The sequence below is a fragment of the Musa acuminata genome, chromosome BXJ1-1 (genome assembly GCF_036884655.1).
Source record: "Musa acuminata AAA Group cultivar baxijiao chromosome BXJ1-1, Cavendish_Baxijiao_AAA, whole genome shotgun sequence".
Lineage (NCBI taxonomy): Eukaryota > Viridiplantae > Streptophyta > Magnoliopsida > Zingiberales > Musaceae > Musa > Musa acuminata.
Window position 1 is genome coordinate 6,038,393 of NC_088327.1, and position 21,912 is coordinate 6,060,304.

The 21,912-nt window shown below is 43.0% G+C and overlaps 4 protein-coding genes across 6 annotated transcripts; 1 reads left to right on the forward strand and 3 right to left on the reverse strand.

Annotated features, from left to right (window-relative positions):
- Positions 1–404: 404 nt before the first annotated feature.
- On the reverse strand, positions 405–2,532 carry LOC103985825 (transcription factor HEC3-like). 2 transcript variants are annotated; one of them, XM_065138645.1, is made up of 3 exons: positions 2,125–2,532; positions 729–2,021; positions 405–641 (listed from the first exon to the last, which is right to left on the reverse strand). In XM_065138645.1, exon 2 carries the CDS (start codon positions 2,015–2,017, stop codon positions 1,109–1,111), a length of 909 nt encoding a protein of 302 aa, XP_064994717.1. In that variant the 5' UTR covers positions 2,018–2,021; positions 2,125–2,532; the 3' UTR covers positions 405–641; positions 729–1,108. The 2 variants fall into 2 exon arrangements, with proteins under 2 accessions (XP_064994717.1, XP_064994660.1); XM_065138588.1 differs by having other exon boundaries at positions 729–2,024; positions 2,125–2,531.
- A 4,574-nt stretch (positions 2,533–7,106) lies between these two features.
- LOC135631217 (phospholipase A1-II 5-like) lies at positions 7,107–8,654 on the reverse strand. Of its 2 annotated transcripts, XM_065138779.1 has the most exons (2): positions 8,339–8,654; positions 7,107–8,278 (listed from the first exon to the last, which is right to left on the reverse strand). In XM_065138779.1, exons 1-2 carry the CDS (start codon positions 8,552–8,554, stop codon positions 7,205–7,207), a joined length of 1,290 nt encoding a protein of 429 aa, XP_064994851.1. In that variant the 5' UTR covers positions 8,555–8,654; the 3' UTR covers positions 7,107–7,204. The 2 variants fall into 2 exon arrangements, with proteins under 2 accessions (XP_064994851.1, XP_064994794.1); XM_065138722.1 differs by having other exon boundaries at positions 7,107–8,653.
- A 791-nt stretch (positions 8,655–9,445) lies between these two features.
- LOC135631284 (thioredoxin-like 2, chloroplastic) lies at positions 9,446–13,596 on the reverse strand. The gene is made up of 4 exons (XM_065138854.1): positions 13,222–13,596; positions 12,129–12,311; positions 10,112–10,276; positions 9,446–9,815 (listed from the first exon to the last, which is right to left on the reverse strand). Exons 1-4 carry the CDS (start codon positions 13,381–13,383, stop codon positions 9,678–9,680), a joined length of 648 nt encoding a protein of 215 aa, XP_064994926.1. The 5' UTR covers positions 13,384–13,596; the 3' UTR covers positions 9,446–9,677.
- A 1,375-nt stretch (positions 13,597–14,971) lies between these two features.
- Positions 14,972–21,418, forward strand: LOC135631334 (glycine dehydrogenase (decarboxylating), mitochondrial-like). Its single transcript, XM_065138943.1, has 14 exons — positions 14,972–16,597; positions 16,688–16,933; positions 17,050–17,127; positions 17,205–17,501; positions 17,569–17,694; positions 17,797–17,982; positions 18,339–18,452; positions 18,889–19,041; positions 19,811–19,999; positions 20,253–20,330; positions 20,414–20,539; positions 20,608–20,706; positions 20,873–20,990; positions 21,084–21,418. The coding sequence occupies exons 1-14, from the start codon at positions 15,401–15,403 to the stop codon at positions 21,176–21,178; spliced, it is 3,102 nt and encodes a 1,033-aa protein (XP_064995015.1). The 5' UTR covers positions 14,972–15,400; the 3' UTR covers positions 21,179–21,418.
- The last annotated feature ends 494 nt before the right edge of the window (positions 21,419–21,912 follow it).

A 21,912-nucleotide genomic window follows, 5' to 3' on the forward strand; every position in this document is an offset into this window, starting at 1 on the left:
TCCTCCGATGATGCTTGTTCTCGATCAATGGAAAGAAACATTTGCAAAGCATGGCGTGATCATACAAGGTTTTGTTTCCATCAAAGAGTCAGGAACAATGCCAGAGGCTGTGAACTATGAAACCTTAAGCTTCAGTTGTAGCTTTCGAATCTGCCCATTCTGATAGCCAATCCACATAAACGCACACCAAAGAGCTTGCTGGTTAAACAGAAACTTGTCTCAGAGAAGAAGAATCAATCCCACATTTAAGATCAGGTAGTAAGAGTAGTTAAACAGGATGCATAGGGGATCTCAAAATTCAATGCTTGGATGCACAAGTCCAGTAGCAGCAGCTGTGGGTTATTAGGATGCACAAGAGGATCTACGAGTGGAGTTTGCAGCTTTCCTACCGCACGGACAACACGAGAAGAAAAGAGTCAGTGTTTAAGATCTTTGCACGGACATCACAGAAGGCACTTTTGTATGACATCATAATCAGTACACAGTTCAGCGAAGAGAATAGTAGAGAAAGGTAATTGGAGCAGAGCGATTGCGTAGACTGGCAACCTCTGTCTCTCTGTCTCCAACGTGCTCACCTATTGTGCAGGTGGTCTTCGCAAAGGTACTCCGGCTTAACCAAGACAGCATCGTGCTCTGCGACACTGCAGGTCCAAAGAGAAGGAGTGAGATTGGCAGGGGAGGAGAGCTGAACTACTTGTCACTTCGATACATACCATCGGAAGCAGTACCTGTAAAATTCGCGCTTCAGGTCAATCGGATGACAGAGAACAGATCGACCTCTTACAACTTTGTGATCGAGAAGTCAGACTTCAGGGTGACAGATTAAATGTGACCGTGAAGCTCTGATATGTGCAGTTGACAGGAACTAATTCACAGGTATCTGAAGGGTGAAAGTCAAAAGTGTTGCACTGCTGCTATCTATTCCTTAGAGGTAAAAAGGCTATGGATACACAAGAGGTTTAATCTATAGCTGAAACTATTGGTGGGGAAAGCTAATAGCCAATGGTTTCTTATGGTTGGGTGTTGTGGATTTGGGAAAGTTATCTCTGAATGAGAAAAGGGAATGACCTGTGCCCCATAGTCGCAGAGATGACTCGTGCCTCATCTCTCATCTTTGCATTCTAAAAGCTTGGTTCAGAGCTAGTGGAAAGGAGTGGATGGCACTGTTGGTTGCATGGCCATGCCTTTCACCGAGGGTTTCCAAGGCCCTGACCTGAGACTTGAGGAACTTAAGATAGTTGGCGGCCTCATCGAGCATGGTTGCAGTGTCCATTTTGCTGCCGCCGGGGACCAGCCTTTGCAGCACCCTCAGCCTCTCACTGATCCTTTCCCTCCTGCGCCTTGCTGCCACCGTCTGTGGGTCACTTGATATCTTCACATTCTTTCTCTTTGGCTTCTCGGCTGCCGCCGCCTCCTCCATTCCCAGAGTCAGCGGCCTCAGCGCTGCAGCCCTGTAGATCATCTCCTTCGCCTCTGCTATAGTCTCGATGGCCACAGAGCTTGAATGCTTCTCCGATCTCGGGTTCTTCCGAAGACCTTCTTCCTCGGGCGAAGAATTCGGCTTTCTCTTGGCAGTGGGAAGAAGTGGATCAGGGGAGACTCGGGAGGCCATCTCATCTCTGTTCCACTTAAGGTCATCGAACGAGCCATGGTTTTCGGACTCCCCGGAAGAAACATTACCGGTGCAGCTCAAGTTGCAGAAGTTTTCGCCGTCAGGGAAGATGGCAGAGATAACATCTTCGTCGTGACTGATATTGCTGATGACAGGTAGGTCATCGGATAATCCAAAATCCTGAGTTAGACTGCAGCACCGGTCGACGATCTCCGGCCTGCTAATAGCTCGAAAAGAAGCAGCAGCCGCTTCACAAGGGGCACCCGACCTCATCACCGCTTGGCGATCCAAGAGAGCACCGAGCGTCTCCTCCATGTCACCGGTCCCTCGGAGCTGAACGCTTGGGCTAAGGAAACAAGCCTCAAGGTCGAGCTTCCGGGAGAGGTCGGAGTCTAAACTCTCCATTTCGCTGCTGCGCAACAAGTCTAAGAATCAGAAAGCAGCGTTCTTCCGATGAAGCAGTACTACCGCATGCAGCTCAATGATCCGAAGCAACAAACAAGCCGGAGAACCTGATGATGATGATGATGATGATGATCTTAGCTTCCTGTTGCAGCAGCTTCGGCTTCTCACTGGGTGTCACAAGCGCGGAAAACTAAGCCAATGAATGCACGCCAATGGAGTTCCGGTCCAGTCCGGTAACAGCCATGGCCGTCGTCATCGTTCGCAGCCGAAGCTTGGCCGACTATATAAGCTAGCGGACAAGGCATTCAATTCCTGTAACCTCCCAATAATGCACAGCAGAGTCACAAGTCACTCGGCAGAAGTAAGAGGAGAGAGAGAGAGACGAAGGTCGCATGAGCATGCTGTTCCCTCCACCTATAGAGCATGACTCTTTGAGGAGGTAGAAGAAGGTGAATTAACTCACTCTAATTTTACGTCGATCATGTAAATCCAACCTCTTCTACTCGTAGTCTCATCGCCAAATTAAATCCTCCCCCCCCCAACACTTTGACAGTGACTTAATGAAGGTATGATTCATCAAATCAATGCCAACTGTCCATATTTAAGAGAGATCAAAACCTTCGATGTCGTTACAATGTCAAAATCGTGCGTATTTTCTTTTGGAATTACTCGTACGACATCAGAATAAGATGATGATTTTTCTACTGTCGTAATGCGATTGGGAAATAGGATTATTGTTTTGAATAATGATAAAGAGTCGTGTAAGCCGCCTCTTTGATTGCAGTGGCAGTCCCACGGCACCGTGGTGGTACCGTGGACCACCGTACGGCGTGGGCCCGGCGACCGGATCCGATCATCAGATGCGATCCCTGGACCCACCAATGATGTTCTTCCACATTCTTCGACTGTACCACTGACGGACGACCGGCATCACCGATTTGATCTTCATTTTATGGTTCGAGATAAATGTGATGTGTTTTTTTTTAATATATATATATATATATATATATAATTTTCTTAAGTTATATCTGAATACTATTTTAATCTGATTAAAAATTGGTTGATATAATAAATAAAAAATATATTTTTTTTGACAGAAAAAAAGGTATCCATAGGAGTACTTCATGGAATTGTCCATTCATACACAAAAAGCCAGTGCCCCTGCCCCCCCCCCCCCCCCCCCCCCCACCCCCCCAACATGTTGTTTATCTCTATTCCTCGATAAAATTTACCGATCGATAGATACTTTTATTTCCCTCTTTGTAAATAATTTTCATGAAGATGCTATCTTTTTTTTTTAATTTTTTTTCTAAAGATGCCCTTAGTTTTCAATTTTTGAAATTAAGATTTTTTTTTTCTAAAATCGCTTTCCTTTCGAGATAAGTATTGTCGATCATCTTAACGTGACCATCTCTATCCTGTCATGCTAATTTCTATCATTTTTCTCTTCTAATTTTCTTAGTTTATTCTTGTACGTACTTTTATTACCATCGAGGATATGTTTGAGAATAAAAGATTTAAGATTTTCCTGCGTGCTACCGGTGGTCATGTTATCCATTTCAAAATAACGATATCGAAAACCTATTGAAGGGTGTCACGAAAAAGATGACCTTATGACGATGCTAATATATTTAAAAAAAAAATTTTTTTTTAGAAAAATACCCTAATATATATACGTTCGTACTTAAAAAAAACATTGGAACACATTAAAAATATCTCTCGGAATATTCACGGTTGGGAAATAGCCTATTGAGTTTTAGACGTTCTAATGTAGTATGCATAAAACATCCGTCCCACATAATTTCGTTGAACTAAAAAATTAATATAGAAAAGATATATAAAATACGTAAAGTATCTCTCTAAGTGTGGGGCAAAAGATCACGATCGCGTCAGCGTCACGGCAGACACACGTGGGCTGGACATGCCTTGCGACGACGTGAAGGCCTCCTATTGGCACACATCCCACGTCACACGTGGGAAGCGGGCCCCGCAACATCTCCATCCTTCCCGTGGGTTTTCCTTCACGGGTGTGCGTACGAATTTGGTTTAGGTCGATTTTTCCTTTTATATTTTGGATTTTTCTTCGATCGATCACTTTTTCCTTTTTCTTTTGCCTACGGAACACAAAATACTCTTACCCTCAAATATATATACATATATATATATATATATATATAATAATGATGATGAGATTCCTGACGTAGTTTTTCCATGTTCTAATCAGTTTTAGAATAGAAAAAAAAAAGTTTCGAATAAATAATAATTTACTGTAATATAGTGAACTTTTTTTTTTTTTGGATGTTGTATATTAGATTGATACGCAAATGGATTTGATGGAGACTCATTTTCTCCTTGTTGACCGTGAAGCCTACATCTCATCAATTGTGTCACGTTGCGGTCGCCGTCGCCGCGGCCGTTCGGTCCCTTTCCTCTCTGCGTCACGGCGGTGGCCAATCGACCGCCCAGCCACTCGTTCATGCACCACTCTGTCCTCTCTTTTTATCTCCCCATCCATCGAAACCTTCGCCACCGAGATCGACAGGGAGAAGATGGCAGCACCGTCAACGAGAATTAATTCCTGCCGTACGTGCTCCACACGAACGGGCGGCGGAAGCAAGAACAAGGGCATACGTCTCATGCTGGAGGCAAACCGGACTTCAGATTCACCATGCAAAGTGCAGAACCGAGATCGATGTTGGCCATCCCCGATCGTGCCACCCAGTGATTCAATTCCTGTTCCATTTCGTCCTTGCAGTAGAAAGGCTTGTCAAACACTTGCACGCACGACAGTATCTCCTCGTCAAGAACACAGGTTTGATTGAGCAGCTTTATCATCCGGAGAACGTCGTAGCACCCAAAAATAAGAATAATTGCTTACACAATGAGAAGGAGAACACTCTGAACCACAAGTTTATCGTCAAACCCATCCAACTTTGACGTACAGCAGCATTCACTCAATCATAGGTGGCCGACAATTAGCATGTGGTACCACGCTGACACTAAGCCTGTGACGTCTCGATTGATCTCACATCATCGTATATAAATAAAAAAAATTTAAGATTAACTTATAAAGATCTGATAAATATATTACGATGACTTTTAAGTATTTTGATAAATAATTTAAACTAAATAAAATTATTGATTAATTAGCTCATCAAACTCGGATCAACACTTACATTTACGACACAATAATTATCTCCTCTTTTACAAACACAATAAGCGTCGGAACAAAATTATATTTTTGTGGGCTATCTATTGACGAGAAAGGGCCCTAAATAATATGGATAAAATCGATAGTCAATATTTAATCAAACTGTATACAACTATTCTTGGTTCAAACATATCACCCGTGAAGATCTAGTCAACATATGATGACATCTAAGACCTAGTTAGTATAGTAAAAAAGTGGTACAACCTACGTGTGCCTTTAACATAAAAGTCACCTCTATTGGAATTGCAGATTATAGTTTTACAAGATTCTTCGAGTATGTTATTCGATTGATATGACTAAAATTTATAGTCAACTGAAACTTAACATATGACATCCATTCAAATCATACGTAGTCAATGATGGTCTAATCAATTTAACAATGATATAATTTTATTTAATCATGTTTAGTTAATATTAGATAACATAGCACCACATACGAATGCCTACCTAGTATGACATCCAAAATAGAATATTATCCACTAATATCTTGATTTGGAATCTAATAAAATGTTAGAATTTGGCCCTTGTTATATTCGATCAAAACTTTTTATCCTTCTACTTTGTGAATGTGATTTTCAACTAGAGAATATCGACTTTGATTTTCTAGCTATATTACTAGTTGATAATGGTAAAAATGGCAATCAGTCTCAGGACAATGTCAGCTGCTCCAGATGACGTCACGCACCTCGGAATTGATCAGAACGCTGACCGAGGCACATTAATATCCTGCAAAAGCCAAGTCCAACACGCTACGCCATCGCTACCAACACGCTACGCCATCGCTATTGTCAGGAGTACCAGCCTGTCCCTTGCAAGCGGGCAGCTCAGGAAGCAGAATACTTCCCTATAAATACCCTCTCGTTCATTAGAAGGGGGGGGGGGGGGGGAAGCGGGACACACTAAAAAATACTTCTTCTCTTGAAACCCCCTCCACATCTTCCTCTAACTTGATCGTCGGAGGGGTCGAGTCGAGCACCCCGACCCGACCTTTGTGCAGGTGCGAAGCCGAAGGTCCCCGCCGGTCCTGCAGGCCGAGACGACCACATCGTCCCGATCGGACATCGCCCCCGACCTCCTCAACGGGCTCGAGGAGCGCCCCCAGGGAGATCCCCGTCTTCCGGACCCGAACCGAGCCACGACGGCCCCGAGGCCACGGCTCAAAGTTGTTTCCCACAACACTAGTGATATCGAAAAATTATTATTTATGGATATATAAAAATAAGTGTATTAAATTTGTAAAAAGTGTGTATTGAAATTTCAGTTGTTTTAGATTTTCCTAATATCCTTTATATTTCTGATGCTAAAGACAAATACTATTAGGTTGAGATGCTCATATTGTAATATTTTTAAACATGTTACCATGAATTGCACAATATATACACCCTCTACTAAATGGATCCCCAAATAGTCAATGTTCATCATTCTATCCCTTGGAAGGCAATGCCCTCTACTAACTCTAAAAAGCTTATTCATACCATGGAGCCAATGTTCATCATTCTGTCCCTTAGATGGCAATGTCCTCTACTGACTCTAAATGGGTCCCCAATAAGCCAATGTTCATACCATGAATTGCACATTATATACACCCTCTACTAACTCTAAAAAGCTAACTTTTATGATGAGAGGCTTTTTGATTGTGTATCCTAGTCTTCCTTTTTGGGAGGCTTCTCAAAAATTGATATGGCCATCTTCTCCTTGGACTGAGTTGTTATCCTTATTATTATTATCCTTATTATTATTATTATTATTATTATTATTATTATTTAAGATGGTTGTCAATAGTAAAAAGAGATGTGAATAATAAGTTTCAATGAAAAAAAAATCATATATATATATTTATAATGACTATGATTTTAGTCTTAGTTACTACAATGTATCTTGTTATAATATATTTTATGAATTACTGTGAAAGGATTAAAGAATTCACATGCTCTCCAACATGTCCAATGAAGTCCATGCACACCACCACAAGCCAACTAGTCAACGACCTTAAAGCAGGAGGTAAATGAGAGCCGTGATCTTGACCTCGTCTTCTGCTTGACTGCAACAGGCCGCTCGGCAACCGCCATGTCGGTGAGCCGTCCAGCTTGGCCCTCCGGGGAAGGCGGGACGGGAGCATCCTCTTCCGTCGGCGCTGCCAGCACCCACTCCCCGTCCTCCTCAAGCACCATTCCTTTGTTCTTCTCCACCCACCACGACCCCGGCACCAGGTACTCGTCCTTGAGGTACTCCGACGACTTGTTCACCAACCCGACGCTCCGCTTCACCTTCAACTCGAACTCGCCCTCGTCCCCATTCCACCCCGCCACGACGTGCAGGATCCCCTGCAGGTTGTGCCAGTCGCCGGGGAACCTGGAGTCCTTCAAGTAGGGCGACTTCCGCGTGTCTATCTCCAGCACCGTGCCGGTGTTGACGAAGCCCAGCAGGCCGCTCGGGTAGAGTGGGATGAGGTCGATCTTGTTCCTCACGTGCAGAACTCTAAGGTTGGGCAGCTTCTCCAGCCTGTCGTTGAAGGCCTTGTTCCCGATCTGTGGGCTGCCGAACACCATGGCGCAGACTGGGAACTCCTCCTTGTCTCCGACCTTGGACAGTCCATTCTCCACTATGTCGAAAGCACTTAAGATGGCAAGGGCGGCTCCCAAGCTATGGCCAACGCAGACTATGCTCAGGCTCTCGTCCTTGTAGACCTCCACGAGCTCTTTGATCTTAGCCACCAACTGCTCCCTCGCACTCTGCGTGTTGTAAGAAGAGTTGGGGTTGCTCGAGGTATAGATGACGAACCAGCCTTTCATGACCTTGGGCTTCTCTTCCTCGGCGGTGGCTTCCTTCTTGGAAGAAAGAATGGAGTCGACGGGCAGCAGCTCAGGCTCGAGCACGTCGACCCACTCGAGCGTCCGGATCGTGCCGCGCCACGCGACATAGATCTCACGGCGGCCGGTGGCGCGGGCGGCGGCGTCCGTGGAGACCGCGATGTAGCCCATCCAATTGGACTCCTTGCTCCAGGCATCGCGGGCGTAGGAGAAGAGGAAGAAGTGGCCGGGGAGGCCTACCTGGGCGGTGGCATATAAGTAACCGGAAACAGAGTAGCTGGCGGCGTAGGGGAAGAGCACCTTGTCGAGGAGGGTGCGCCTGCCGTAGCGGCAGCTGCCGCAATACTTGGAGTGCGGGTCGTTGTCGAAGGAGTCGTAGGTGACCTGGCACATGTCGCCGCATTGGAGGAGGAGGCGGCGGAGGGAGAGGTCGAGGGGGTCAAGAAGGCCGGACCAGTGCTTGGATCCGAGGAGCTCCGGCCATGATGGGCTTCGGGTGACAGCTTTTTGCTCCATGTGTGTCAGATGTGAGCTGGTTTGGTTTGCGTTGGTCGGATGAGAGAGAGGCGATGGAGGCGACCCTTAGCTTGGGGATATGGAACGGTTGGTGGCAAAAGCACCAAGTCAAGCATATAATATCATCATCTAAACATTTAGAATGAGTTACCTTTTGGAGTGAAGGAGACACACAAAGTTCACCCAGTAAAAGGACATCTTATGGCTGTCTTCTTCTTGTCAACTTCAACATGGAGGACATGATGTCCATTATGAGGCTGTTATGTCCTACCTGTCTGTGTGCACCCCTCATTGCTCCATCTTAATCTCCATCTTAGTTTCATGGATTAGATGTGCTTAGTTAGTAATCCTATGAGCATGCCACTATCAGATAGTGCTTCATAAGAAACCCTCCTGCCTTCACAGTCTCAGTTAAAAAGGCAGCCTCACATCACTTCTAGATAGTGGATATCAGCAGATTTAATTTCTTGAAAGCTTATGCTACATATTCCATTATCAACATATCTTTTGACTGGTAGACCACATCAACAAAATAATGTGCACGAAGTATCACAAAAAAGAAAATTGATGATGTGACCGATCAGGTCGGACTATGTAATTAGAAGATACCTTTGTTGTTTACTTTATGTAAAAACAATAAACATCATCAATGGCAATTATTTTCAACAAAACTTATGTTTAAAAGCATAGAAAAACATATACCATACTAGATGTGCTCCAAGTTCAAGGAAACCAAATTTACAAGATAATTTAGGAGATGAAACAACTACAAACATCCAAATTTAGAAAAGGCATAATAAGGTCACCAGGTTAACATTAATCTTTATAGACTAGACTGTTATGATGAACATATCATGATCAACTTAAGGTATTGATAAAGTTCAGCAGCAGTAGGTAATAAGTCGGATAGAAATACAATTGAAGCTGAGTCACAATAATACAATCCGATCTGAAACAAGAAACCCGTGTTGCGAGCTGCGCTTGTTATACATACTGAGTTGGAAAAGAATGATGCTAAATTTGCAGCTTATGTTCAAGAAATAAACTGCTGTAACACAACAATATTTAGGCTGTAATGCATATGTTGAACTATTTTGATGATCTAGGTGATGATGAATTATGACTATCTTGAAGCAGCTTCTGCAGGTTTTTCCTGAGAGGGTGATCTGCCAAGGAGGTCGATGTCCCCGACACCAGTAGGTGGTCCAATGCTACAGCGATCAGTGTTGTGCATCGCAATGGCATCCTTTATCTTCTGAAACTGAAGAAATTTAAAGAAGACAATCAGTCAACAATTCCATCTTCAACGAAGCATGCAAAGCCGTAGAAAATGACTTTCTTTTCATAAACATAAGGTTCTCATTCAGATGAAACACGAGAGATCCAACTCATGTTTAATGAGGTTCAAACATTAGAATTTGCCTTGCTTGTGGAATAACAGATAATTAATTAATAATTTTCTGCAGCTGTCCTTTCACATATGTGAAGCGAACAACAAAGGAGCTGATCTGCAGTCACTAAGACAAACTAAAAATATTCTATAAAGAGATTGCTCACCTTTGCCAAGGAACATGAAAAAGATTCCAACAGCCCATCTGCACCTCGGTAGAAATGGAAATAAGGAAGAACTCTAACATTCAGTCTTTTGCACATGGGCTTGTTCTCGTCAAAATTTACCTTGATAAATAGTATGTTAGGATGTTCTTCTACTGTTCTGCAAAGCTGAAGTACATTTGAGAGAAGTTAAGATATAAATGAAACAATTCTAAGAGTATTTAATCAAAGCAAGTGTCAAATTGTTTAAAATCAATTCTGTACATAGTCAATTTAAAATTAATGGAAAGATCACATGATATCCCTAATCAATTTATGATATCCAATGCGACTGTGCATGCAGTTCATCATAGTTAATGTTGAAAAATTTCTCATAAAAGCTTTCCTAGAAAAGTGAATATAAGTCTAATCCATAGTATGTTAAAGGCTCCAAAATGGGAACATGTTTCCATGTCTATAAGACTCGCATAGTATTAACAATGATATTTGGTTCTGTTCACTTTGGGAATCATGAATAAGCAATCTAAAATCAACAACAATATACGTGTAAAAAATATAGAAACCGCTAAGCAAATAGTCTAGTAGATACCTTAAAAAGAATGGGATACACAAATACTTTAAAGATGCTTGTCAATAAATGCCGGATATAGTGAACAATCCAGTACTTATGTGGAACATAATTCTGATAAAAATTCCTGGAAATCTCAGGTATTGTACCGGAAACAGTAGAATCTGAGGGAAACAGAATACGAGGAAAGGGACCTATGACAGCAAGTTATTAGGAATGCAGTTGGAGTCAAACCTACATCCATCTATCGAAAGCGAAAAGCACTACTCCACTACACTATGTGGTGTTGTATGACTACAGCAAGCAATTATACATGTTGGGAACCATACAGTATAAATAACAGAGATCAGTTGCACCGATTTCCCAACTTAATAATATAATCCAAAAGCAGATCTGTTCTCCACATCCCCTAAATCAGGACTTCCTAATTTTCCAACTTATATAATATACTTCAGAAGTAGATTTATTATCTATATTCCTTTGACCGTGAAAACAATAATATGATCCCAATCTTTGACAAGGAAGATCATAAAGATAGTTAAGCCTGTCTGTTATCGTGACTGATTTTCAAGAGACAATAAAAATGGAGGGAATTTACCTTTCACCAATTAAGGATGAGCAGTTTCATAGAACTTTGATGAGAGCCTACAAGCACCCAAATTAGAACTAACCACTTGGGTTTGGCTACTTCCCTTATTTTACTCCAGATTTCAGGGTAAAAAGGAGTAGATTCGTATTGTTTGATATGATACGAAGAATTATGAATGAGTGGAGGTGCCTTGATGATGTCATCTGATTTATGGACATCATAAACAAGGTTAGATCTCCAAAGTATTAGAAAAGTTGCTCATGCAACCTATGGGTTAGGAGAGAACCGATTCTAGCCTGAGCTCTATCTCGACAGCTGACATAATACTATTAGTCAGTATATACGGTATCATGCTCGTTGATTTGCTAAAAAAAATGGGATTGGAGAATGGTTCATAAAATATTCTTCGTGACACAATCAGAATTGGAATAATATTGAAAAGAAGAGTCATTAACATAGGTTAGGTATGCAGTTTGAGCAGCAAGGTCATTCTAAAGCCTTCCTTGTTAATTCCATATCTTGGCCATCACAAAATGTAATTTCCCTTAATTGCAATGCATAGAGCAAACAAGGAACAAATACAGAAATCTTTTATCATTGAAATGGATGAACTAAAGAGGATCATATTTAATAATAAAAAATATTTTAATGCAAGAAATCAAATCTTAGCAAGATAAATTAAAGTGTTCAATAAATTAGAGAGCTTGGTGTTTATCTATGTAAAGCAATTGAACTACATGCAATGAGTCTTTAACACAAAATTAATTCAACCAGAAGAGTAGCAAAAAAACATTAATCTATTTCAAAGAATTTGAAGTATCAGCATAAGATTGAAAGAATAGCCAAGAGATAATAGAAGTCACCTTTGGGTACAAGGCTCGACAAGAAGCACACCATGTGCCGTAAAACTCAACAATCACAAGCTTATCACCAGCTTCACTTAGTGCATGTATAAACTCTTCAGTTGAATGAACATCGATCATATTTGGACCTGCACTTTTCTCCCACCACTTGGGCCTCTCATCCTCAGCAACAACTGCATGAACCTGAAATCAATGGCCCTCGCACGACCAGTATAGTGTGTAACATTGCACAATATAGTAGAATGAATAATTATTAATCAACCACCAGTATGAATACAAAAAATTATAAGAACTTTGCAGATAAATAACATTAAGAAGCTTCAATTATCCTCAAGTTAGTATGCATTTAAACCTCTCAAACATAAGGGCGTACCAAGTACACGAGGCTCCCACCAATGTGGGGTTTGGGGAGGATCAATGTACGACAATTAAAGTAGTGCATTGTCACTCATCAAACTCTTACAATCCAATTCAATTTTTCCTCGCTTTCAACGTGGGACTATGCCAGGGGTGTTATAATCCTTCCTATTTAGGGCTTCACATTTTTGTCAGGGACCTAACATAAAGCATAATCAAACCCTGACATGGTAGTAGCATGGTCAATGTGAGACTCAGTCAAGTGATGGCAGTGATGTGCCGCTAGTCTCATTCGGGGATAATCTCTTTCTACTCCAATCTCTGACCATGCTTGTTACTACATCGATTTGCCATCATTTGTCATGACCTGACCTTTGGAATAACTAAGTTTTAAAGAGTCTAATTCTTTTGCTCAGGTTGATAATGGTACCCTCATAAAACTTTGATATTCCAACTCGATTCTTTATGGGATTAAACTAGGGCTGTTACACTAAGGTATTCCGCATGAAAGCCTATTAATCTCTAATAAATTCCGCGTTATGTGTACTTCACCAGGAACATGCACCAGGAATTTACTAACGTTCGCCAAAGGAACGAATTTACATCCATCTGCCTCTGCAACTAGGTCAATTCAACAGAACTAACCAGATTGCAGCACTAACACCAAATTTGAACAACAGAAGAGGAAGAAGAAACGAGAGAGGGGTTTTCAGCATCAAGAAGGAGTGACCCCTACCTTGAAGCGAGCCAATCGCCTGGGAAGGAAGGCGAGGGCGGCAGAAGCGGCACCGAGGCGAGGATCGGGGGAGACCTTTAGCCGAGGCGAGTGTGGGCGAGGCGGGAGAAGAGGGGTAGGAGGAGGAGCGACGAGGGAGAGGCGGAAGCACGCATCCGCCATTTAAAGACACAAAAGGACGACGCGCCAAAAGAAAGATCGCTCTTTGTAATCCTTCTTTTGTCCACGCGGCTCCTCCGACCCTCCCCCGCGTCTCTTCGGTTGCTCAATGACCTCCTGCTTTACCTCCGTCCCTGTTCGTCACTGAGGAGAGGGGGTCGGGGGGAGAGGGAGAGGGAGAGGGAGAGAGAGAGAGAGAGAGAGCACCAAAACGACTGGTGATAAGACTAAGCGGGTTGAGTGGCTCAGATTTCGTGCAGGGAAATGGGCCGGCGAAAACCGGTTGGGAGCGGTCCAATCACGGGTCGGCCGGCGGCGGTTTTGTGCTCCACGAGCGCCACTCGTTTCCACGATGAAGCGAACCGACTTATTTTTATCTTTATATTATATTTATTTATTATTTATTTGCCAGAGGATGGAATATTGCGGATTAGGATTTGGGCCGAGATTGGGCCGCTTAGTTACGCGAACCGATGGCCCGCTTCGTGTCTCTATCGACATGTGAAAGATGTGATCATTGTGGAATCTCTTTTTGAGAAGGGATGTGAGGATTCATTTGGTAAGTTCCGATGGAAAATGATTTCGATGGATATTATCTCCATCACAATTAATAAAAAAAATAAATAGCAGTATTTTTTTTTATTGCGGTTAGAAATCTGTTTTGGGAAACGTTTAGGGTTCGGATTAGATTTTGGGTTGCACTTAAGGATAGGGTTGGGGTTAGGATTAGGGTCAAAATGGTAAAAGCGTTAGACTAGTCAAAATCTAATGAAAATATAATAACATTAAAAAAAAAAGGATGAGCTTATAAATTTGATTCTTAATGAAAACGATAAGGAAACTAAGATAGTCATCATTGAACTATGTTTCTCACGCATTATGTTAGGATTTGATTTGGACTATATTAAATATTGATACGAGTGAATAAAATTAAAATTAAATATAATAAATATATTAATTATTTTAATTTTAATTTAAAATATTTTAATTAGATTAAACGAAATTGATTGATTAGTCGTGACAATAAATTGAGACGTGTAGAGGTACGAGCTCGATAATGAACCGAGCCAAAGGTCCTCCGTCGAGACGCCGACATACGTGGGATGATACTTTACGTTTGACTTACGTACCAATACGGGAAAGTGCAGTCACTTATTTGATTGGTGGTAGGAGTCCTCTATCATTATTAATTACACGCACATTAATGAGTTATTTATTACAAAATAATTAGTAATTGCTTCGTTCACGAGCACTGTTCTACCGACCGCAGCCATAAGTTTCTTTCATTTTATGTCATTTAATAAGATCTCCAACCACCAAATACGACATTGCATCCACCATAGATTCTCTCTCTTTGCACGGTTGGTGAGCCACACCTGCCCCATGACCGGATCCCGTCCCTGTCATCATAGATGCTTCATCCTTCCAGCCGTATCAGCTGCGGCAGACATGGTGGGTCCGAAGTTGCCTTCCGACCCTGTGCAAGATAACGGCTGTACCCTGTCGCTGACAGGATAGGAGAGCCGCACCCCTCCTGTTTCTTTCTTGTATCTCCCTCGAAGCCCGTCTCAGGTCGGTGCGACCAAACACGACACAGACTCCCCAATTGCAATTGATCCTAGTACACGCACACACATCATCTCGCTCCCCGTCAGCCTTCACCGTCCGCTTCTACCCAATCGGACGCCCTCTAGCTGTCTAATGAATCGTGCTCGCCACCCCGCCCTCTCCTCTGCACCTCAGATCTGGATCTGAAACTTCTCACTGTTTGCATGCCACAAACCGTAGTGTTTGCGAAACAATAGCAGGCGGAGGCGGCGGTGGAGGCGGAGGAATAGCCGTGTTCGTTTATATTCCTCTGCTCTTCCCTTTACCTCGCCTCCTGATTGGAATCGGAATTTATGGGAAAGTGAAAGACAAATAAGGAAGTGAATTTTTAGTGCTCCTTTGGAAGAAAGTTCCGATCTTTACTACGTGTTTGGTTCAAAGCAGAGATCTTTGTTGGTTGTTTGGGTCTCCGATGGAGCGCGCTCGAAAACTGGCGAGCCAGGCGATCCTCCGCCGCCTGATCTCCCAGACGAGGCCGTCCCCGCCTATGCCCGCCGCCACCCGCCGCGTCTCCTCCCTGTTCCCGGCCACCAACTCCCTCTTTCGTCCGTCCGTGCTCGCCGAATCCATGCTTCGCAATGGCCAGACTCGCTCCATCTCCGTCGATGCCCTCCGCCCCTCCGACACCTTCCCCCGCCGCCACAACTCCGCCACGCCCGAGGAGCAGTTCACCATGGCCGCCTCCTGTGGCTTCTCCTCCCTCGACGCCCTCATCGACGCTACCGTCCCCAAGACCATCCGCATCTCCGACATAAGGCTCCCCAAGTTCGACGCCGGCCTTACCGAGTCGGAGATGATCGCGCACATGAGCCGCCTGGCCGCCAAGAACAAGGTCTTTAAGTCCTTCATCGGGATGGGCTACTACGACACTCTCGTCCCCGGCGTCATCCTCCGCAACATCATGGAGAACCCGGCGTGGTACACCCAGTACACTCCGTACCAGGCCGAGATCGCACAAGGCCGCCTCGAGTCCCTCCTCAACTTCCAGACCATGATCTCCGACCTCACCGCCCTCCCCATGTCCAACGCTTCCCTCCTCGACGAGGGCACCGCCGCCGCAGAGGCCATGGCCATGTGCAACAACATCCAGAAAGGCAAAAAGAAGACCTTCTTGGTCGCCTCCAATTGCCATCCCCAGACCATCGACGTCTGCAAGACCAGGGCCGACGGGTTCGATATCAAGGTCGTCGTGGCCGACCTCAAGGACTTCGATTACAAGTCCAACGATGTTTGCGGAGTCCTGGTCCAGTACCCCGGCACCGACGGTGAGATCTTGGACTACGGGGAGTTCATCAAGAATGCTCATGCCCATGGCGTTAAGGTCGTGATGGCGACCGACCTGCTGGCGCTGACGGTGCTCAAGCCGCCGGGCGAGCTCGGGGCCGACATCGTGGTGGGATCTGCTCAGAGGTTCGGGGTGCCCATGGGCTATGGCGGTCCTCACGCTGCGTTCCTGGCCACGTCGCAGGAGTACAAGAGGATGATGCCTGGTAGAATCATCGGGGTCAGCGTTGATTCCACCGGTAAGCCTGGGCTACGGATGGCGATGCAGACCAGGGAGCAGCACATCAGGAGGGACAAGGCCACCAGCAACATATGCACCGCGCAGGTCGGCGATCTCTGCTTATTCTTTATATCCGTTCATTTGTTCCCTGCTTTGGGTGTGATTATTCACTTGTTTCGTCTCCGGAACCTCCAGGCGTTGCTTGCGAACATGGCCGCAATGTATGCCGTGTATCATGGTCCTGAAGGTCTCAAGGCAATTGCCGAGAGGGTCCACGGTCTTTCTTGTGCTTTTGCACACGGGCTGAAGAAGCTCGGGACGGTGACCCTTCAAGATCTTCCGTTCTTTGACACAGTCAAAGTAAAATGTTCCAATGCAAAGGCAATTGCCGATGAGGCCTGCAAGAATGAAATGAATCTTCGGGTTGTTGACTCCGATACGGTGAGTGATCTTATCAGAATTCTACTTGATAATGGGTAGCAGACATCTAGATGTGTAAGCGTACACTCTGCAGCTGCAGATACCAGTTCTCATGCTGTCATTATCTATGATTTCAGATAACTGTGTCCTTTGATGAGACCACAACCCTTGAAGATGTGGATAAGTTGTTTGAAGTTTTTGCTTGTGGCAAGGCTGTAAGTACTTGTGGTGACAGACTATTTGCAGATTCCTTCGCTGATATGAAGCATCTGATGTTAGTTGAAATCCTCAGGTCAACTTTACTGCAGAATCTCTAGCTCCTGAAGTCCAGATGGTAATCCCAAAAGGCCTAGCCAGATATAGCTCATATTTGACGCACCCAATCTTCAACTCGTACCACACAGAGCATGAACTGCTGCGGTATATCCACAAGTTACAATCCAGAGATCTCTCCTTATGCCACAGCATGATTCCTCTTGGATCTTGCACGATGAAACTGAATGCTACTGTGGAGATGATGCCTGTGACTTGGCCCAGCTTTGCTGACCTTCACCCATTTGTGCCTGCTGACCAGGCTCAAGGATATCAGGTACTAATTTTTCTTTTCTCTAACCTGTTGAAATTATGCGTTTTAACTGACTTCTTATTGGTACCAGGAAATGTTCAAAGACTTGGGTGAGCTTTTGTGCACCATCACAGGATTTGATTCTTTCTCATTGCAACCAAATGCTGGTGCTGCTGGAGAATATGCTGGGCTCATGGTTATTCGTGCTTACCACCTAGTAAGTCATTCGGACACTGTTGTTGTCAAGTGAAGCGATTGGTCTTTGAGATTTAGAATTTATGTCATTGACGGACGTGCCTTTTTGGTGAAAATTTTGTAGTCTAGAGGAGATAGCCATCGTAATGTCTGCATCATACCCGTATCTGCTCATGGGACAAATCCTGCAAGTGCAGCCATGTGCGGAATGAAGATTGTTGCTGTTGGAACCGATTCCAAGGGTAACATTAACATTGAAGAACTAAGAAAAGCAGCTCAGGCACACAAGGACAATTTGTCTGCTCTGATGGTAAGAATGGTGTCTCCTTAAAATTTATGGAATTCTCAATTTAGCATTCATGAGGACTAGTGCTACAGTCATTTATCTTTGTTGACATTTGCGCCAAAGTTTATGTTCCTTTACTTGCAAAGGTTGTTCGAGCTAGTTTTTCCCTGCAGATCGACATCTTTGCAGAATGATATGGTAGTCATTTCTTTGTTCAGATTTCCAACTTCTTAAGGTAGTTTACATAAAGTTTTAAAGTGCTGAACCTACACAGCTCGATTAATAAAAGAAGCTGCTGATGAATTTCCTCTTTAAATAGTAAGGGCATGATATGGAATTGTTTGACTGTCTTCATTATTGATTAACCCCTGCCTGCTCAGGTTACATACCCGTCAACTCATGGAGTCTATGAAGAAGGCATCGATGAGATATGCAAGATTATTCATGACAATGGAGGACAAGTTTACATGGATGGTGCTAACATGAATGCACAGGTATGTAGTTGCATATCCTAAATGAAACCATTTAATGATAACTGATGGCTTTTGTTGTCTTGTTTATGGGCATGGAAAGTTAATGTGACACCACAGTAGTATGCAAACTGGATGCTACTTGTGTCAACTAAATGGTTTATCAAGAAATTAAACAATTGGGGTTCCTGATATCTAAACGTATGGGATGATGGTGTGGTATATTAAGTATCTTAGTTCAATCAATCACTAAACTCTTCTTAGGTTACTTTCTGAGTTGTTGATTACTGATTTTCTTTGAAACATTTTCTACGGTGCAGTATTTTGCATGAAACATTCGTGTTTTGAGTCACACATCTTTTGACCATCTACTCATTGCATAAAGTTAAATCCTCTATCTTGAGTTTTGATCAATTTGGTTGCTTCAGCAGTCTAACATTGACTTTGATGTATTATCCAGGTCGGCCTTACAAGTCCAGGTTTTATCGGAGCAGATGTCTGTCATCTTAACCTCCACAAGACATTCTGCATCCCACATGGTGGAGGTGGTCCTGGAATGGGTCCCATTGGTGTGAAGAAGCACTTGGCACCATTCTTGCCATCACATCCTGTGGTATGACACTCTCAATTGAGTAAAATTTGAGGTTGTAGAACTTATGATGGCATGTAACACATTGCCAGTATCTCATAACAATTATCGTCGCTTATCTAAACACATGTAGGCTATTCTTTTCTTGTAAAGTCTTTGCATTGCTCCGCTGTTGTAATCTTACTAACAAGATCGTATATGCTTTTTGTTTACTAGTTCTTGTCTGGTAATTAATTTTTAAAATTTTATCTTATACATACTTTGATATATTTGCAATTATACTTTATAAATACAAGTAACTATTACTTTGTGGCATTCTGGTATCTCCTTTTCTCTTTTGTTTTTTGGTTACTAAAGGCTTCTTTTGTTGGTACAAAATTGTAAACAAATTATGTCATCAACTTGTATCTAGATCCATCTTCGGGACCATTTTAATATGAGGTGCCATATTGCTGATTAATCTTTCTCATCACTGTATAAGATTACTATTTGGACAATCATTTAAGATGGTTGAGTTATCATCATAGTTGGCAAGCTAGTGTTGTAAACAAGTGTGCAAACTGACACACCTTTTAAATAATGATTTACGAATATGAGGGGCCTGATTTCTTTAATTTTGTTTCGCTATATAATTTTCTCCAAGACAAAATTCTGAGTGGAGTCAGTGTGACTGTTTTTGTATGATTCTCTAAGTAAGTAATGTATTTATTTGGAGATCTAAATCGTGGCCCATTTGGTTTGATGTTTTGGACAGATGGGGTACTTAGATTGTTGCTTCATTTTGTAACCGTAGGTGGCTACTGGAGGAATACCTCCCCCGGAGAATGCCCAGCCTCTTGGTACTATTTCTGCAGCACCGTGGGGATCTGCACTTATTCTGACAATTTCATACACATACATAGCCATGATGGGTTCTAAGGGGTTAACAAATGCTTCAAAGACAGCTATACTAAATGCAAACTATATGGCAAAGCGTTTAGAGGTAATTTAAGTTTCCATTGCAATGTCAATTTAACTTTTATGCTTCATCGAGAAATATGAATGTTCAGTTCCTTCAAGAATAAGTCCTTTTCTTCGAATTTTGTCGCTAAGCTGGTAATAGTGTTTTGTTTGACTAGCTATTATCAACTGTAGTTTATCATCAAAGGGAAAAAAATTAAGGAAAATTGTAAATGAAAGATATATTTGAAGTTGTTTGACCCTTTCTGATTTCATTTGATTCTACTTTCTTGCAGAACTATTACCCCATTCTTTTCCGTGGAGTCAATGGAACTGTCGCCCATGAATTCATAGTAGACTTGAGGGGGTTTAAGGTGCTTAAGCCACACTTATCATCGTTGATTCAGTATCGGAATGTTATTGATCCTGATAATTATTGAGATTTGAATTACTGCAGGCGACTGCTGGTATAGAGCCTGAAGACGTTGCCAAACGTCTAATGGATTACGGATTCCATGGACCAACAATGTCTTGGCCAGTGCCAGGGACACTCATGATTGAACCCACGGAAAGCGAAAGCAAGGTATTGTGCTACCATTTCCTGAAGTGTCTCCTGCAGACCAATTGAAGCATGTTTGATTTCCCTTTCAGGCAGAGCTAGATAGATTCTGTGATGCTCTTATTTCTATAAGGGAAGAAATTGCACAGATTGAGAGTGGGAAAGCTGATATCAACAACAATGTCCTGAAGGTATGAGGATTCAAATTTTCTTCATTGCACTTCTAACAAGTCTTCTTTCAAGAAAAGATAATTCTGCTCAAAAATTAAGACCGGAACGAATAATGTAATCAACTAGTGATTCATGTAATTGCGTTTACAGAAAAGTTCTGTTTGTTTAACTTTAGCTCATCTGTAGGGTGCTCCTCATCCTCTATCTATGCTCATGGGAGATGCATGGAACAAACCATACTCCAGGGAGTGTGCAGCTTTCCCTGTTTCTTGGCTCCGAGATGCCAAATTCTGGCCAACTGCAGGTACCAATCACTACTATGTGCTGCTATGATCTCACTTTTAACAACCAGGACAACACTGAGATTACTATTGTGTTGGTCTGATTTATTTACCAGGGCGCATCGACAATGTGTACGGCGATCGTAATCTCATCTGCACCCTTCCTCCTGTGTCACAAATGGCTGAAGAAGCTGCAGCTGCTACTGCATAGACCCATCATACTTCTGCACCTTATTATTATCTTTGATGTTCCTTCAAATTGTACATATATATCTATATCATTGAAGTGCTGCAGCTGCCAAAACACCACCATTTCTGCTCTCAAACTTGTTGCTTAGCAACATTTGTTTTAAGTTTAATCCCTTCTTTTTAGACTATTTTTGTTCATTTACAAGTTGAAGCTAGTCATGAAGCATCTGAATAAAATCCAATATGGATGATTGTTCTCCAATCATACTTAATTCTGGTGCAATCTCATGTGGCTCTCAGGTAGGGGTGCTTCTTTGTTCTTGCTTCTCGCCCTATTTAGGATCCGCAAACAATATAGTCTATTTGATCTCTGTCATCTCCATGTCTCCATCTTCCAACCGAAGAGGGTGAGCGAAATGGAAGCCGCCTCCAAGCTCTTCCTCCGACAACTCGGGCATGTCTGTATTCATATTCACAAAGGTAAGCTTAATGCCTCGGTATCCTGAGATCTTCATCTCTCAGTTATTTGTTCGTTCACCGGAGCCCCTTGGTCTCTTCCTGGAAAATGAATCGAGCAATGCAGCTTTGTCTTCCGCAACCAACATCAGAACGTTCTCCGATTGCAACGCAACCAAGACTCCTTTGTGGAGACGAGACCCTCGGGGACCTGAGGTACTGATCTATCTACTGATCCGCTGTTCTACCACCCATACATCCTTTGATGCAAAACCTTTTCTATCAATGTATATGTCTTTA